The 17,429-nt window shown below is 38.8% G+C and overlaps 1 protein-coding gene across 1 annotated transcript; it reads left to right on the forward strand.

Annotated features, from left to right (window-relative positions):
* Nucleotides 1-5,178: 5,178 nt before the first annotated feature.
* Nucleotides 5,179-14,916, forward strand: upb1 (ureidopropionase, beta). The gene is made up of 10 exons (XM_037779019.1): nt 5,179-5,636; nt 8,668-8,839; nt 10,045-10,132; nt 10,212-10,306; nt 10,384-10,542; nt 10,627-10,796; nt 12,760-12,841; nt 14,072-14,114; nt 14,339-14,493; nt 14,720-14,916. Exons 1-10 carry the CDS (start codon nt 5,530-5,532, stop codon nt 14,801-14,803), a joined length of 1,155 nt encoding a protein of 384 aa, XP_037634947.1. The 5' UTR covers nt 5,179-5,529; the 3' UTR covers nt 14,804-14,916.
* Nucleotides 14,917-17,429: the final 2,513 nt, after the last annotated feature.

Below are 17,429 nucleotides of genomic sequence, written 5' to 3' on the forward strand. Positions count from 1 at the left end.
TTTTTTCGCGGGATAATTAATGGGATTGAAGCGAAAACGGAAGTAGGTAACAGTGAACCATGTAGCCGCCACATGAGGATTTGGCACAAAGTGTTTATTTGCTGAAAAGAGGCTCTGCAAAGACTTTGATCAAAATATTCAATTAAACTTTATGTCTCAATGTTCCACTCTTTGCTTTGCTGGCCAGTGATATTATACTGTACATGATTATACAATAATTTAAATCTATCAGAATTTTTTTTTAAATATAGCTTATAATAATAACAATAATATTTTCACATATGTAAATATAGTTTTCTTTAGACACTTTTTAAAGCGTGTTTTTAACTAAGCAATGGTCCATGTCTAAGCACAAAACATTTTGTTTCAAAATTAATGGAGCCTTTTTGAGTTTTATATAACGTTTGAACAGGTATCAATCAAATTAAATTAAGACATAAATAAAGGGGAAAGGGAGAACAGAAACACTCCAAAATTGTGTGTAAAATTGTCCTGTAAATTGAAAGAGGTCTACCTGAAATAAGATAAGATAAGATATTCCTTTATTAGTCCCACATTGGGGAAATGTGCAGTGTACACTGTTAAGAATTTCCCAGTAAAATAACAGTAAAGAGCTGGAAGCAGGGTTGCCATTATTCTACTGTAAAATTAACATTATTATACCGTAGCTGAAATTTACAGCTTTGTACTGTTAATGAAAAATACAGTATATACTGTTTTTTTGATTAATTTCACAGTATTTTACAGTTAATTTACTGTTTAAGGATAAATTATATAGCTGTTTTTATCCCTTTCTTTTACATTATCTTACTGATTTGTTTCAATGCACTATTTAGGTTGTATTTTTTACATACATTTTAATAAACATTATTTTTTGCCTAGATGAATAGACTTAGCAGGTTACAGACATAGGAATAGTCACACTAAATACAATTAAAGGCACTTGTTAAGAAAAAGGCTATAATTAAGGCTATAAGGCCCAAAATGTCTGTCTATAGCTGGCTACAAGCACAGAATGCAAACCATAACAACATGTGAGTGAAGAACAGAGCTAATTCACTGATTTTCCAATCATGTACAATGTGTGAGAAAAGAACATCTACAGCTTATCTTATTGCACTTTATTTTTTATTTTCATATGAAGTTCAACACAGCGCCAACAAAAACCTGACACAGATAACAAACCAAATTTCAGAAGAAATAGCATTTCTGAAGACATCTGTCAATCTTACTAACCTTACTTTGTGGAACAGTTACAGAGAGTTGAGCTATATCATAGAGTTAAAACAAAACTCTCAAATAATATTTTGCCTTATATCATGTAACATGTGAATATACTGAATATATTGCTGAACCTTAAGGCATATCAGTGGTACAAATTTTTTTAAAAATTAACATTAAATAAAAAATAATTTGTTTATATACTAATGAGCACCAACACCACCAGACATGTGACATCATGTCCAAGTATGAATATTCAGGCTCTAACAAGGCACATGGATAAGTGTGGAAGTCCAAGTATTGGGCGATAATGGGGGAGTGAGTTAGTGAATGACTTATGGCCCACTCAAAGACGCCAGTTCTCTCAATCCAGCCTTGGTAGCCCGCTGACTGTGTGAGAGAGAGATATATGAGTTCCAACATAACTTTCATTGTAACTTCTCACATACAAAATCAGCGTGTGTACCCCTCATTTCCTCTTATCATGTATGTAATGTAAACTCACCATTTTAAATGAAGTCCCACTCAAGTCCATGAGTCCCATCAGCAGAGTGAATACATGTGGATATACGGTTGTAGTCTTGTCCTGTAGCTCATGAATTCGCCAGTTTTCTTTGAGAAGACTTTGCCCTGTCCATCCTTGGTGCCTCTCTCGGGGTTTATTCCTACGGTGCACCTGAAAAATGATAGTGTTTCTTCAGGTACTGTGTAAAAATCAAGTTGTGTGAATCACTTAGATTAATGCCACAATAAAAATACAGGTTTTACTGAAAGTATCTAACCTTGAGATTAATTTGAGCGTGCAGGTGTAGAAGGTGGAAAATAATGCAGCAAGCCCCATCAAGAAGGTGGGCTGGATCCCTTCACATATGAAGTGGCCCTCAAGGCTGACCATCCAGCGCCAATAGCTTCCTGCTGTTTCACCTGAAACTTAGAAAGAATTTTCCTCAGTCAACTTCATGGATTTTTAGTCAATGTTTGAAATGAATTGTGTTGAGTGGTGTGCATTACTGGCTGAGAAACTGTTTTTTGATCAATTATGAATATTCTGACCATCTGATCTATAGAACATGTGGTTTTCAGATATCATTCAAAAACACTAGTTAGCTAGTAAATAAACTTGCCTTCAATTTTGTATCTGCTCTGCTGAATTACCACCCAATAACCAACATGCACTGAAGTCTTAATGTTACTTTAAATGTTGAAGGGACTTCCATAGACTGTAAAATGTATACACCGTCGTTATGCATGAATTCACTGGCAAAGTACATGTGTCAGCACATTAACTTAGATATTAACTTGAATACATAGAAATTAAAATGAGCTCCTTGTGTTGTCCGATTAATGTGCAATCATCTGTGAAATTCTAGCTTGCTGTTGAATCCCTCTATCATGACATGCACATATTCTGTAATGCAAACTAACTGGAAACATCACTGATAAACTTTGCACAGATTTATTAATTAAATAAAATTACTACTCACCAAATAATCAGTAAGATGGGGATGGATGAAGAAAAGAACGGATCCAGCCTCACATGTGCAGATCAGGTGAAATTGCTCTTCCCAGAATTCAAAAAATACTGCATGAAACTGTTATTCATGATACTTTAGACAGTTGATCAGCAGTAAAGTGCTGTTTTTTAAGAATACATTATAGTTCAGTTAAAAAACGGCCTATGAGCGTAATTTAACAGATTTTCTTTTGTATTAACAGTAAAGCACTGTTTTTAGCAATAACAGGTTAATACTGTTGAAATTCTGCTGTAAATTAACAGCAATTGTTTACAGTGTACAGCAGCAAAGGGGATAGTAAAGAAACAAGAAGCATCAGTAAAAACAAAATAACATATCTATTTTTTAAATGTTTCAAACACAGGAGGGGATTCGTAAAGTATTTTTGTACCCTTTAATAAAAGTAAAATGAGTCAAACAGTTGAGTCTATGTGGCAGCAGTGCTCTGATTTAGCCAGTAGGAAGCATTATGTATACAGCTGTCCATGGTAACTGATGAGATGATGGACCCATACCTAAACTAGTTATCTAAATGAACAATTATTCTTGTTCACTGTGTACTACTTTGATTCTCAACTTTGAACTCTATCTCTGATAGACACACAGATTATCACATAGGCTACATCAGTGGTGGGAGAAGTATTCAGATCCTTAACTTAAATTAAAGTACCAATACATTAATATAAAAACACTGCAAGTAAAAGTAAAAATTCATCATTAAATCCGACAGCGGTCGGACCCCTCTCAGGGGTTACAAGATCAATCTGAGGGGTTGTAAAATGAGAAATAAATTCTACTACACACATTTGTGTTTAGACTTTTCTCTAATTTTGGCTTTTTGTGAAACATTGGATCATTTTACCTCTTTAAAAAAAATATATAAATGCATGCCATCTGAGAATGTCCAGTTGTTAAATTTAGAGGGGGAATGTCTCTTTAGTGGAAATGATAATCTCATCTGAAACCCCACAGGTGCTCCAAGAAGACGCTGTTTTTATTGTAAGTGATCACAAGCCAAAACATTTGTGTGGCTTCAGCCACTAGAGGTCAGGAGTGCTGCAATTTTTAAGTGATGGTGTTATTTTAAGAATTTCAGGTGATGTTCAAGCTTTTATCTTCTGAACTCTTGATGCTGAAACTAGTGGAACAAATTTTCATTTAGCTGTCTAGTTCCTTGAATTTTTCACAGATAAAAAGTATAGAAAAATATAAAAAATATGAACAATTCACGCAACAGTTTAGAAAATAACAGCAATATGAACAATAAGCCTATATATCTGGATGGAACAGTGTCAAAGTACTCTCCTAAAGAACAACATTATTTTTCAAAGGGTCAGATTGGTCTTCTGGAAATGTAAACCCTCTGCGACTACCAATATATATACACACACAACACACACACCACATATATTTTTACACAACATATATTAATAATGTTTTACCCCTATCAGGAGCTATAGCCCCATGATTTATTATATCTTCAACTGTACAATACTGACTTTACAGTGCAATAATTAAGTGCAATATTTCAGCTATGCAATAATCTCGTTTACACTGGCATTAACACTGCATTTATTTATACAGAACATTTAAACTAATATTCTCATTTATTTATACTATTCTTGCATTTTTATAAATGCATGAATTTATATTATTTGCATATCTTATTTTTTTCAGCAGTAATATTTGCACTGTCGTTATATATATATTTCTTATTTATATTTTCTTATGATTTCCCCCCGGTGATCAATAATGTATTTCTGATTCTGATCTTCTGAGAGGGAAATTCTAAGGAGCCCCCCCCCAGGACCACCTAGGAGAAAATTTGTATGAACTCGTTCCCTCGAGTTAGGTATCTCGTTCCCTTTTATACAGTGTAGTGCCATCAAAAAGTCTTAATAAGTATAATCACGAAGAGACCATTGATGTGTGAAGTGATTTTGATGGTACTACACTGCATAATACTGAAGTTATTGAATATTTTTTCCCATTAAAAATTCAAAAGAATTATGCAATATAATATTTTTTACAAACCGAGTGTTGTAGTACAACTATGAGGAGATCATTAATGTGTGAAGTAATTTTGGTGGTACTACACTGTATAATACTAAAGTTATTGAATATTTTTCTCTTTTCGGCGTTGCCTTTGTAGACGGTCCCTGACCACTCGTCTCACAGCCAGCTGCACATAGAGACCAGTGTTATGTGTTGTGTGTTGATTAAAATGAGTTTGTAGCTCGTTGTCTACCTTACTACGGTTATAAAGAGCAGTCGTTATGAGTTATTGATCCAGGAAGTTTGAATCTGTCAATATCTTTTCCACTTTATCGAAGTAAATCATGTAGGGGGGCTTCGTACATCAGCAATGTGCTGACTGTCAGGAATAATTGGAGGAAGTGCTCTAGGAAGTAACTCGAGGGAACGAGATAATACAAATGTTCTCCTAGAGGTCTAGGGGGGCTCCGTAAAGTTGATCCCAAAGTGTCTGTTGTATTTCTCCCCTCCACCTTAAAGAAGGAGCTTCACTGAGCTGTGAGTGACTACAGACGGAGATTCCTCCACCACGGAAATGGAGACGGAGTGGTAGTGGGAGGCTGGAGGCTGGAGGGGCCGGACTGGAACTGGCTCTACTTCTCTAACAGCTACTGGACAGATCTGGATAGACACGATAGGCTCTTCTTCCCCACTTCCTGAATGTGCGTCATTCACGTGTCAACACAGAGGAGTAGTATATATATAAGGAGTGCTGCTGCTGTTGCTGCTGTGGAGCCGCAGAACAGAAGAAAGCGCAGAGATGTCCTCATGTACGGAGTTTGAGTCACTGGATGAATGTCTGGAGTCTCACCTGCCAGAGGCCGAGCTGTCAGAGGTGAAACGCATCTTATACGGGAAGGAAACCAAGTGAGTTGTCGCGAGAAAGAGTGCGTGTTTAACTGTAGTGAACCAGGCATCTGGATCATATTACAGTGCTTCTCAATCGCTTTGGCTCATTTCTCGAAACAGTCTTAACTTTCTCTAAACTGTGTGTGCAACTGTCACAACTCTATTGCATGTCTGCAAAAGGTAGTAACTCACCCAAACACTCCATTCATGGTTCAAAAGCTCGTTATTGTGTCAGTAAAGTGGCCAACGACTCCAACCCTGTAAATGTTTCTGATAGACAAATCTCTGTTTTGTTCTACTTGTTTGTTGACACTGACTGCTGACTGTACTACACCAGAATGTCAGCTCTATCTAGAAGAATGATGTTGTGTATCACATTAAGCTTTTTAGATTCCCATTTCAACAGGGGTAAAAGTTTACTGGGAAAAGTCAATACTGTTCAATACTACTGTATACACAGAAATGGATATGGTCATGTGAGTTTACAGTAAATGTATTTGTGTAGCAATGTGTTACATGTACTGTAAACGGAAAAGTCACCTTTCTCTTGTAAAGTCTTATAGTGAACAGACAATTTGCCTCAAAATGACCCCCCCCCCACTACAACCATGAAATAGCCTGCTGTAGTTAAGTAAAAAAATCAACTAATTGTACCTCCTCACAGTACATAACACCATGTCATAGATATTTATGGAATATACATGTATGTCTGACAGATTTTGATAACTGAGTGGATCATTTTGCATGTGATGGTTCAAACGATGAATGAATGTTTAGAAGTTGTGAAGAGGACGAGAATCTCACTGAGAATCAACTCGTCGGTTTTGATCAATAAACCATGTGCAAGTGGTTATTGTACTGACTCTTTTGCACATATGTGCCAAAACTAGTGCAATTTGCTTGAACGAATGAGAAATTCTAATCTGTTGTGAACAACAAACTAACTGTTCAGAGATTTGAGCTCATTGTCTTGTACTGTGCTTTTTCTATTCAGTTTGTTCCTGGTAAATTATTATTGTGCTGAGTGGACTTTGGTTACTTTGGTCAGAGTTGCAGGGTTCAACACACACAACCCTTCAACTGGGCAAAGAAAAGATGATGCAATAAAATGTTAAAAACTTTACACATGTAGTTTCTGCGTCGAAGTAGCCCTTACAATTAAAAGTATATTTGCTGCACACTTAACAATGGTGTTATTGCTGGGGGAGTATTAGTACAAACTTCTATTTATTTATGAGTCACATCTCCAGAAGGAAAACAAAAAAGTAGAGCTGTAATAAAATAAAATAATAATGTAAAAAAATTGTGAAAAAAATCCTATTGTAATATCCTAGAGTGCAAGGTGAACTATTAAGATACTTTATTCTGTACAACCAACAGTCCAATACCCAAAGACACCTGGTTAGACGGAACACTGTCAGTTTGACCAATCAAAAAAGAGCTGTAATGATGTCATCAATATCGTACGCTCCCATTTGCTTTATTGGCATATATCTGTGAGCAACATTATGGATTTTTTGACCCAAAAACTGAATTTCAGGTAATAAAGTAAAAGGTTTGAATCAAGATTTTTTTTTTTGCCTATAGCGTTCATTGTATTGTAGATACAATGATTTAACTCACACAACCTAAAGTAGCAGGTTCTCTAGTTTCATTTGATGCTTTGCATTCATGCTAACTTCAAACCCACATGCTAAAACAGTGAGCTATGTAATGTTTGCTGGGGGGTGGGGACAAGCCCCCAGGAAGCGCGCCGGACTTTGATGAACATTTTCGTAGGATCCAAACGGTTGTACCACAACTTCCGTGTCTGTCACGTGATGTCATCGGGCCCAAAAAGGCTTTATGCCATAGACTTACATTGGGAAAGAGATGTCTGTAACTCAGCGGATAATTGGTACCAAGGCTGAGTCCTTACTGCAGCGGCCCGGGGTTCCAATCCGACCCGCAACCCTTTGCTGCATGTCGTACCCTCTCTCTCTCTCTCTCTCTCTCTCTCTCTCCCTTTCACAACTATCACTATCACTGTCTCTATTTAATAAAGGCAAAAAAAACAATCTTTAAAAAAAAGAAAAAAGTCAGTTCTGGGCCAGCGGACTAGCGTCGACGAAGGCCGACCGTTGTGTCGCCTCACGTCACCTTATTTTTGGCCGACATCTCGCCACTTAGCTTCATTCCAGATGGCCACGTCGTTGTGAGAATATCTGTGTATTGGAATAATCAGATGAAAAATGAGAAGACACTTCTGTCTTTTTCGTTTTGACTTTACTCGTTGGCTTGCTTTCCTCACTTCCGTTTCTCTTCTGGTGCACTGATTTGCACAAAGCTGAACAGCCAATCAGAGTGATTTCTTTCACCGACGGGCTCCACCGTCGTTTCGACACGCTGAATCGGCCGAAAAGCCTCAGACACGGGCAGACTGGAGCCGACGGTGCGGGATTCACCGCTAAAACTAGACCGACAGACGCTCACCGATGGCCCCAAACTGTCCGACAGCTGACCGTTGGCTTGGTGGGCCTACAGTCCACACACTCACTCACACAAACACACACAGCAATTGTATTTGTGTATTGTGTATTTGCTAAATTTAAAGTCATAAAAGTTTTTTTTAAAGCAATAAGTGTTTTTTTTGTCACTTTAAATTGGTGACTTTATTCAAAACAGTTTATTCTTTATTCTCCAATAGAGTTCTTGCAGAAAATTGGATAATGTGGATCTCTCATTTCAACAAATGACCTCTCATTGTTACATCTATCCCCAGCAAGTGTCACAACTCACCCAGTAGTGGGATAGATTGTAACAACGGAACTCTTTACATTTGACATTAACTCACATAGTGTGTGATTATGTAATAGATGTCCAAGTGAGTTTTATTTGTTGTAGACAAATATTGGGTACCATGTATCAAAGTTTGAGAGAATCTAGCACGAACAACCGCTGAGTTACTATCATCCCCGGTCTCCCCTATTACAAGCAAGCAATGTTAGATCTTCTCCTTATCTTCTTGTCTGGGTGTCCATTGTGAAGAAGAATCTTCTCTCTGTCACAGGAAGTTGGAGCTCCCTGCAAGTGCCGTGAACGCTGCCTCTGAGCGTGACTTTGAGCTGAAGGGTTACGGGTTTGAAGCCGCACAGGAACAACTGAGGCCGCCCAGAAAGATCCGCGTGGGACTCATTCAGCTCCGCATTGTTCTGCCCACTGATGCACCCATCCTGGACCAGGTCAGGACCCAGACACATTATTAAAGGGACTCAATGTAAGAATCAGAAATTACTTGTTAACAGTGACACCTGTTGCCGTTAAGTCAACGACAGTCAGCGTCCTGTTGTTCGCGCTTGTGCTCGCTCTACCGACACACACAAGACTGAACGTGATTGACAGGCATCATGTTGAGTATTGTTAGCATCATTAGCAGCTAAAAGCCCAATATCACTCTATATTTCACATGCTTGGCAGTAATGTTAGCTGACCAGACGGAGGTCCCTCTATGAATGGTAGGCCCGGCCGATGTTGATCCTAGTGTTAACTTTTCCTGCTTCAGTTTCCCGACCATGGTCAGAAGAAACAGGGGAGACACCGTAGTTATGGTCCCCTGGGCCGGAGTCGATAATGTGACTCGCTCTGGAGTTAACCCCCGCCACCCCATTCAGCAGCAAGGAAACAAGACACATTTCTGCACAAACTGCAACTTCCACTGTACATACACTGGATATTCTCGAAGCTAAACTAACTCTCTTCTGCTCCACTGCTCTCTCTATTCTCACACACTCGTTGCCGCTCTCTCTCTCTCTCTCTCTCTCTCTCTCTCTCTCTCTCTCTCTCTCTCTCTCTCTCTCTCTCTTGCTTCACCACTCACTTCTCACATGCACACACACTTTTTGCACTGGCTCCGCTATTCTCCCACAACACTAGTTTTCGCCCGACGTTGGTCACAATACGTTTTTTCACTATATAATATATATATATTATTTTGTTGTGCTTCCGTGGAGTTTGTGTTGGAGTCTGAGTTGTGGTGTGGACTGGTCGTTTGTTGGCGTTAGCAGACTCCATTGTTAACCGAACGTTATCTACAGCTAAGGCACTCACGAGAGCACATGACGTCACATCCGTTGGATTTTCCCGGAAAAATCTGCCCGGGTTCTTCACGTTAAAAGCAGTCTACAGGTTCATAGAGGAAACCCAGAAAGTCGCGGTAGGTCAAATTTTTTAGGTTAGGTTACAACCTGTTCACACATTGGCAATTAAAAAACGATTCAAAAATGTTTATACATGTAAAAACGTACATACAGTCCATTTAAACAGACCTGTTGTGGTTTCAGTGGGATAGAGACAGACAGGATGTTGTTCAGGTGATAGAATCCATTTCTCTCACCTGATGTGGTGATCACTGTCACTGGTGTGAACGCTCTGGTTGTCTCCTCCACAGGTCAATGCCATGCATAAACGGGTTGGTGAAATGGTTGAAGTGGCAGCCATGTGCGGTGTAAACATCGTCTGCTTTCAGGAGACCTGGAGTGAGTGCTTTCATGAGTCTGAACCACACATTTCATATTAGCCAGTAAACAGACTAACCTGTCTTTTGCATGTCCACAGCCATGCCCTTTGCTTTCTGCACCCGTGAGAAAGAACCATGGACGGAGTTTGCAGAGTCCGCTGAAGAAGGACACACCACACAGTTCTGCCAAGAGGTGAGATTAGAAGTCTGCCACAGTGCAATGATATACTTTACTACAGAAGCCTAATGACACTATGATTCTGTCATTAGCTGGCCAAAAAATACAACATGGTGGTCGTTTCTCCGATTCTGGAGCGAGAGGGGCTGCACAGCACTCTGTGGAACACAGCAGTGGTGATCTCCAACTCTGGAAATGTGCTGGGAAAGAGCAGGAAGAACCATATTCCCAGGATTGGAGACTTTAATGAGGTTGGTGTGTGATTTTTCTTGTATATGCACCTGTATGAAATTAGTGCCAACTGCTGTGTTCACTGTGTTTTCTTTTATGATCAGTCTACTTATTATATGGAGGGCGACACCGGCCACACAGTGTTCCAGACACAGTTCGGGAACATTGCTGTGAATATCTGCTACGGGCGCCATCACCCTCTCAACTGGTTCATGTACAGTATGAATGGAGCTGAGATCATCTTCAACCCCTCAGCTACTGTTGGAGCTCTCAGGCAAGGGACAAAATGGAGGAAGTATTATTTCTGGCATGGCTGTATTAACATTTTCTGGAAGGGCCCCGCGGCAAAAATGAGCCGCTAGACTCCGCTGGATTAGTCCCCTGTTTGTCCCCCTCTCTCTGCACTATGCACCATCTTCCTATCTCACGGCAGTTCGTGAATTAGTCAAGAAATTTAATCTATTTGATTCGTGTACATAGACACAAGTTTCCCTTTTTTTTCGTGACGCTCAACACTTCTTTTAACAACCTACGAATTCCTACGTCTCAGTTTCCGCTCCAGTCTTTTCAAAATAAAACTACTTAGTTAAGTTTAGGAAAAGATCGACGTGGTTAGGCTTAGGCAACAAACTACTTAGTTAGCTTGAGGAAAAGATCGACTTGGTTAGGCTTAGGCAACAAACTACTTAGTTAGGTTTAGGAAAAGATTGACGTGGTTAGGTTTGGCAACAAACTACTTAGTTAGCTTGAGGAAAAGATCAACTTGGTTAGGCTTAGGCAACAAACTACTTAGTTGGGTTCAGGAAAAGATTGACTTTGTTAGGCTTAGGCAACAAACTAGCTAGTTAGCTTGAGGAAAAGATCAACTTGGTTAGGCTTAGGCAACAAACTAGCTAGTTAGCTTGAGGAAAAGATCGCGGTTTGGGTTAAAATCACTCTGGGAATTACGTGACAAATAAATCAACTTTGACTTTCACACGGGAGACGAACACCAGTCTCCTGGGCGAAAGCTCTGTGTTTTTTGAACCACCCATCCACCCTGACCTCATCGTTACGTGGCCGCTCTCTATATTTCCCAGTTCACAATTACGTGGATTACATACAAATTGATTTTGTGCTGACCATCAAGAAAAAGATGTGAAATTCGCATCTATGTACAGGAATCAATACAATAAATTCCGTGAATATTTCACAAACTGCTGTGCGACTGGGCTGGAACTTTATATGGCCCCTTGTTTGCTGTGTGGTGATTTGATTGAACACAAATTACTGAGGCAATACGCAACATCTAACTAATAGTGTCAATCATTATTGTGCTTTAGTAGGGCTGCAATTTATGATTATTTTAATTGTCGATTAAGCTGTCGATTATTTTCTTTTAATGAGGTATTTGGTCTATAAAATGTCAGAAAATGGTGAAAAATGTCAATTAGTGTTTCCCAAAGCCCAAGATGACGTCCTCCAATGTCTCGTTTTGTTCACAACTCAAAGATATTCAGTTTATTGTCACAGAGGAGGAAAGAAACCAGAAAAAATATTCACATTGAAGAAGCTGGAATCAAAGAATTTTGACTTTTTTTCCTCCTTTAAAAAAATACTTAAACTGATTAAACGATTATCAAAATACTTGAGGATTAATTTAATTGGACAACTATGGCTGTCAATCGATTAAAATATTTAATCCCAAATTAATTGCACGTCAATCGCACATTTGTATCTGTTCAAAATGTTACTTAAAGGGAGATTTGTCAAGTATTTAATACTCTTATCAACATGTGAGTGGGCAAATATGCTTTATTATTGGAAATCAATTAACAACACAAAACAATGACAAATATTGTCCAGAAACCCTCACAGGTACTGCATTTAGCAGAAAAAAAATATGCTCAAATCATAACATGGCAAACTGCAAGTACTAGTATGACATGGTTAGTACCGATGGATTCATTAGGTTTTCTAGTTTCATATGATGGCATTATCTTCACTCTATCTTTAAAACCTGCAAGTTGTTTTAATGCATTAAAGGAATTAGTGGCGTTAAATACAAACGTGTTATTACTGCGTTAACTTTAACAGCCCTATTGACAACTAACTGCGTAATCATTGATGCTTTAGTAGTACATATTCCTTTAATTTCCCCTCAAAACTAGACCTATTGCTGTTATAGATTGTGCTGAAGTTGTTGTTATATATTGTTATATATTCATCAGCAATAATGTTTTTTTTCTTGTCTCCAGTGAGCCCATGTGGTCTATCGAGGCCAGGAATGCAGCAATAGCTAACCACTGTTTCACTTGTGCAATCAACCGTGTTGGGACGGTAAGTCAGTCTCTAGAACTGTCTGCAATCATACACGTAGGTCTGATAAATGACAGCGTATGAAATCACACAGAATTGTGCCTCCGACCCTCAAAAGTGCAGGGCCGTAGCCAGATTTTAGACATACCGAGTCCTACATGTGGCTCTTTTTGGATAAAAAGTGTTTGTTAAAAGTGTTTTCTAATCTGTTTGGTTTAGAAAACATTCATCATTTCCAAACATTTCTTGAAAGTTTTTTTTTTGGTAAATGCCAGAGATGGGACCAAGTCATTGTTTTGCAAATCTCAAGTAAGTCTGATGTCTTTGCGCTCAAGTCCCAAGTCCTTAACTTTGAGTTTTGAGTCCTGAACAAGACATAATGCGCTCTTCACCAAATGTAATGCCATTTTAACAACAGAGTAACTGGCGCCATCTGGCGCTCAGTAACATAACGTTAGTTCTTCATGGTTCTCTCCTGCAACCTGATTAGATGCTGTTGGATCTGTTCAAACAAAGTGGATCTGGGGAATAAATGCAAGTCCCAATAATATTCACCAAATATAAAGCGTTCAACCAAAACAACACCACTTTTCGGGAATTCAGCATTAAACAACAAAAGATAGAAATACAGTTTGTTCAGTTCAGTTTTTTCCCCCATGAGTAAATCCTCTTCCCAAACAAATCAATAAAGGATCTCTCAAAAAGTAAATGAACCCAACGTCTTCGATGCTGTCGGAGTTCCTCCGGTAAAGGGCAGTTGATCGTCTTCGTGTTTTTAAATAACATACATTTTAATCTTTGGGCTCAGGAGAAAGTGAATCAAGTATTTTCCAGTCAAAAGTATTCAAGTCCAAGTGAAGTCATGAGTCACTGGTGTTAAAGTCCAAGTCTGGTTGCAAGTCTTTTTTTAAGTCATCAAATTTGCTAGATATGTGACTCGAGTCCACACCTCTGGTAAATGCTTCAAAAACTGAGATTAAAAAAAAACAAAGAAAGCCGGCCCCTTAAAACAATGTAGTAACATCATCACTGATTATTATCCTGAGGACTATTGACACACACAGTTCTTCCCAAAATTGGAAGTTCCGCATCAACAGGTTGTAAAACCTTCCACAGCCCTGAACTTGACATGAGCTCAGTATCAGTGGGAGCTACAGCATGTGCAGGGCACTCCGGTGTCTCCACTCGGCTGCTGAACCGTCACTGTTGGGAGCTTATGTGACATTATGTGCATTCTTGTATTTCACACAGGAACATTTCAAAAGTGAATTCACATCAGGTGATGGAAAGGAAGGTAATACAACTTCTTTAACTTGTACATTTGCATTAGTGAGTTTATTTTGAAGGATAACCTACTGTAAATGTTTTGTAATGTTGCAGTATTTATTTTTTCTATCAATCTACATTTTTTTCCCTAGTCAGTCATGTTTGGATCTACATACAGTACAGTAAGTAGCTGTTACTGGCAGGGTGAATTATTTCAGTACCAGTTACAGACAGCCCTCCTGACTTTTGCAGCTCACCATGACTTTGGACACTTCTATGGATCCAGTTATGTGGCTGCTCCTGACGGCAGCCGCAGCCCGGGGCTCTCCAGGACCGGTGATGGACTACTGGTGGTAGAAATGGATCTCAACCTGAACAGACAAATCAGCGACAAATGGAGTTTTAAGGTAAATATAACTGGGAATAGCAGAAGCGCCTCCCTGTATGTCCCGTTTTGACCTACTTTAAGAAATGCCGTGTTTATTTGTTCCTGCAGTGATTGGTTGGTTGTATGTTGGACATACTTGCTAAAAAGGCAAAATGTTTTGGGAAGTTTTTGTAGTAATGTGGTAAATACAATCTATTCTCCTGGAGTACTGTTGATCTATCTGTTCACTGTACCTTTCTTTGCAGATGACTGGGCGGTATTCCGAGTACGCAGAGGAACTTACCAAGACTGTCGGACGTGACTTCAAACCCAACATAGTGAAGGAGTAGATGATATTCCACTATAGTAGATGTAACTCTCTTTTAAAAAAGTTGCTCTGATGTCTTTAGAGGACAAAAATGTCTGGGTCAAACAACTGCAATAAAAGTATTATATATTCATATTTGCCACTTTGATTGATTTTTTTTTTAACCAATTTCAGTCTTGAACACTTAAATGGGATATGTTAATAATTAGCAACAACATTGATTTTGATGCATTTTCATTTTTTTGTGCAGGAAACCAGGAAACTAGCATGTATTTGCCCCATCGGGCAAACATGAGAAAAATGGCTAAAATAGTAAAAACTACAATTTTGAAGAAAGGGCTCTAGATTGAAAGTCCGATACAATAGAATGCAATGCTAAAACTGTCTTGTAACAGTAGTATAATTTGAGAAGAGTCAACTGACTTAGTAATATCAGTTTAATAATACACATTATTAGCTAACATTAGCCACAGTATGCTAGAGGTCAAACCAGACCATGTCAGGCTGTAGCAGCTTAGTATATTGAATTGAACAAGGGTGTGTTTTTTTTCGGGCTGTCAAAGTTAACACGATGATAATGCACTAACCACTTCTTTAACGCATTAACGCAACCTGCGATTTTTAATGTGTAGCAGGCTCAGTTTTAAAGCTAGAGTGAAGATCCTAGTATCATATGAAACTACAAAAACCTAAGAAATCCGTGAGTACCAACCATATCATAATAGATTGTCGGGGCAGGCTAAATAACGCTCCAAACTTGCGCTAAATTTTGGCGAGGAAAAACTGGCATGGCCATTTTCAAAAGGGGTCCCTTGACCTCTGACCTCCAGATATGTGAATGTAAATGGGTTATATGGGTACCCACGAGTCTCCCCTTTACAGACATGCCGACTTTATGATAATCACATGCAGTTTGGGGCAAGTCATAGTCAGGTCAGCACACTGACACACTGACAGCTGTTGTTGTTGTTGGGCTGCAGTTTGCCATGTTATGATTTGAGCATATTTTTTATGCTAAATGCAGTACCTGTGAGGGTTTCTGGATAATATCCGTCATTGTTTTGTGTTGTTAATTGATTTCCAATAATAAATATATACATACATTTGCATAAAGAGGCATATTTTTCCTCTCCCATGTTGATAAGAGTATTAATTGACAAATCTCCCTTTAAAGGGACTATTTGTAACTTTTTAAGAGTATAAATGTAGCGGGTCGCCACACATGCGCGCTCGCATATGCGCATTCGCGTGTGGCCGCTGCCTCTCCTCCTCTGCCTGCCTGCCTTCACTCAGCTCGCTCCACCTCTAGACGTGAACGCGCGCTCACTCCACACTGCAGAAGAGTTAGTTTAGCTCTGAGAATATCTAGTGAATGTACAGTGGACGTTTGTGCAGAAATAAATGCTGCAGCTCCTCCAGACCAACAGAGGTTTCCCGTGTCTTGTGAAGTGACGGAGCTCCTCAGCTAGTAACGTTATCGTCTCGTTACCTACCGGGTGCCGGTGTCTCCCTGCTCTCTCCGGCTGCGGGCGGAGAGAGCAGGGAGACACACTGCAGAGCCTCGCTGCATCAGCCTGCGCTGAGGCAGTAAAAGCCTACACTAAGATCAGATCTAAATCATGTTCCTTCGTCTGGTCAGCTAACATTACTGCCAAGCACCTGAAATATAAAGTGATATTGTGGTTTTAGCTGACGTTTGTCGCCTCACTGTTTTGAGCGATGCTCGTTCAGGTATATTTAGAGCGAGCAAGCGCGAGCCCGACGCTGACTTTCGTTGATTTCACGGCCACAGGTGTCGCTGTTAAGCATTTCTGAAAGTTACAAATAGTCCCTTTAAGGTACATTTTGAAAAGATAAAAAATGTGTGTACAATTTGCGATTAACTAAGGACATTCATGCAATTAATCCCGATTAAATATTTTAATCGATTGACAGCTCTAGTTGTATCACTTATCAATTCAACCTTTCATCAGTGAGAGGAACAATCTCTTTAAGCTCAAACCTGCTGAAATGCAGGTTCATTAACAATTATCTGCATAATGACTTTTCTTTTAGACTTTTTAAGATGGATACCACATTAACTTATTTTCAGATATGAGAAATATTGTCTTCTTAGGAGGCACCAATAGAAAAATGTTGATATAATAATCAATTTAAATGAGAGCATCAAGGCTATTTGTACTGATAATGTCCTCTCAGGACTGAGTTGGCATGACAGATCCCTCTGTCCAGTTAGCTTTGTTGCACCTTTGTTGCAGCTTGGTGACCTTACATTACAATATTTACTACCATTTTATTATGACAATTATACATTATTATTAGTATTTAATTAATTAAAGTGCTTATAACCTATAGGACATTTTAGGTTATTTCATAATTACAATATGCTTTAGGAAAGATACATTTGGTTCCTCAGCTTCAAAAAATGAGAGTGCAGGTGTTTAAGATTATGTCGTTCACGATTAAGCCAGATGAGGCTTAACTAGCTGGCTAATATCATATTAATAACTCACATATGAAAAGAGAGCGTAGATCAGATTATATTCCCTAAATCTCCGGCCTATATATATATATTATAACCCCTGGCATATAATAAATGCAGCTTTATGTTTAATAAAAAAAATAAAGTTTGTGGTTTAAACAGTGCC

Source organism: Sebastes umbrosus, chromosome 8 (assembly GCF_015220745.1).
Source record: "Sebastes umbrosus isolate fSebUmb1 chromosome 8, fSebUmb1.pri, whole genome shotgun sequence".
NCBI classification, from domain to species: domain Eukaryota; kingdom Metazoa; phylum Chordata; class Actinopteri; order Perciformes; family Sebastidae; genus Sebastes; species Sebastes umbrosus.

What these genes read in the sequence shown, in the direction of transcription:
- upb1 (XM_037779019.1), top strand. Translation starts at nt 5,530, where the DNA reads ATGTCCTCATGTACGGAGTTTGAGTCACTGGATGAATGTCTGGAGTCT. An exon ending in CTGCTTTCAGGAGACCTGGA is followed by an intron (nt 10,133 to 10,211) that starts GTGAGTGCTTTC and finishes GCATGTCCACAG; the next exon opens with CCATGCCCTTTGCTTTCTGC. An exon ending in GGATTGGAGACTTTAATGAG is followed by an intron (nt 10,543 to 10,626) that starts GTTGGTGTGTGA and finishes TTTTATGATCAG; the next exon opens with TCTACTTATTATATGGAGGG.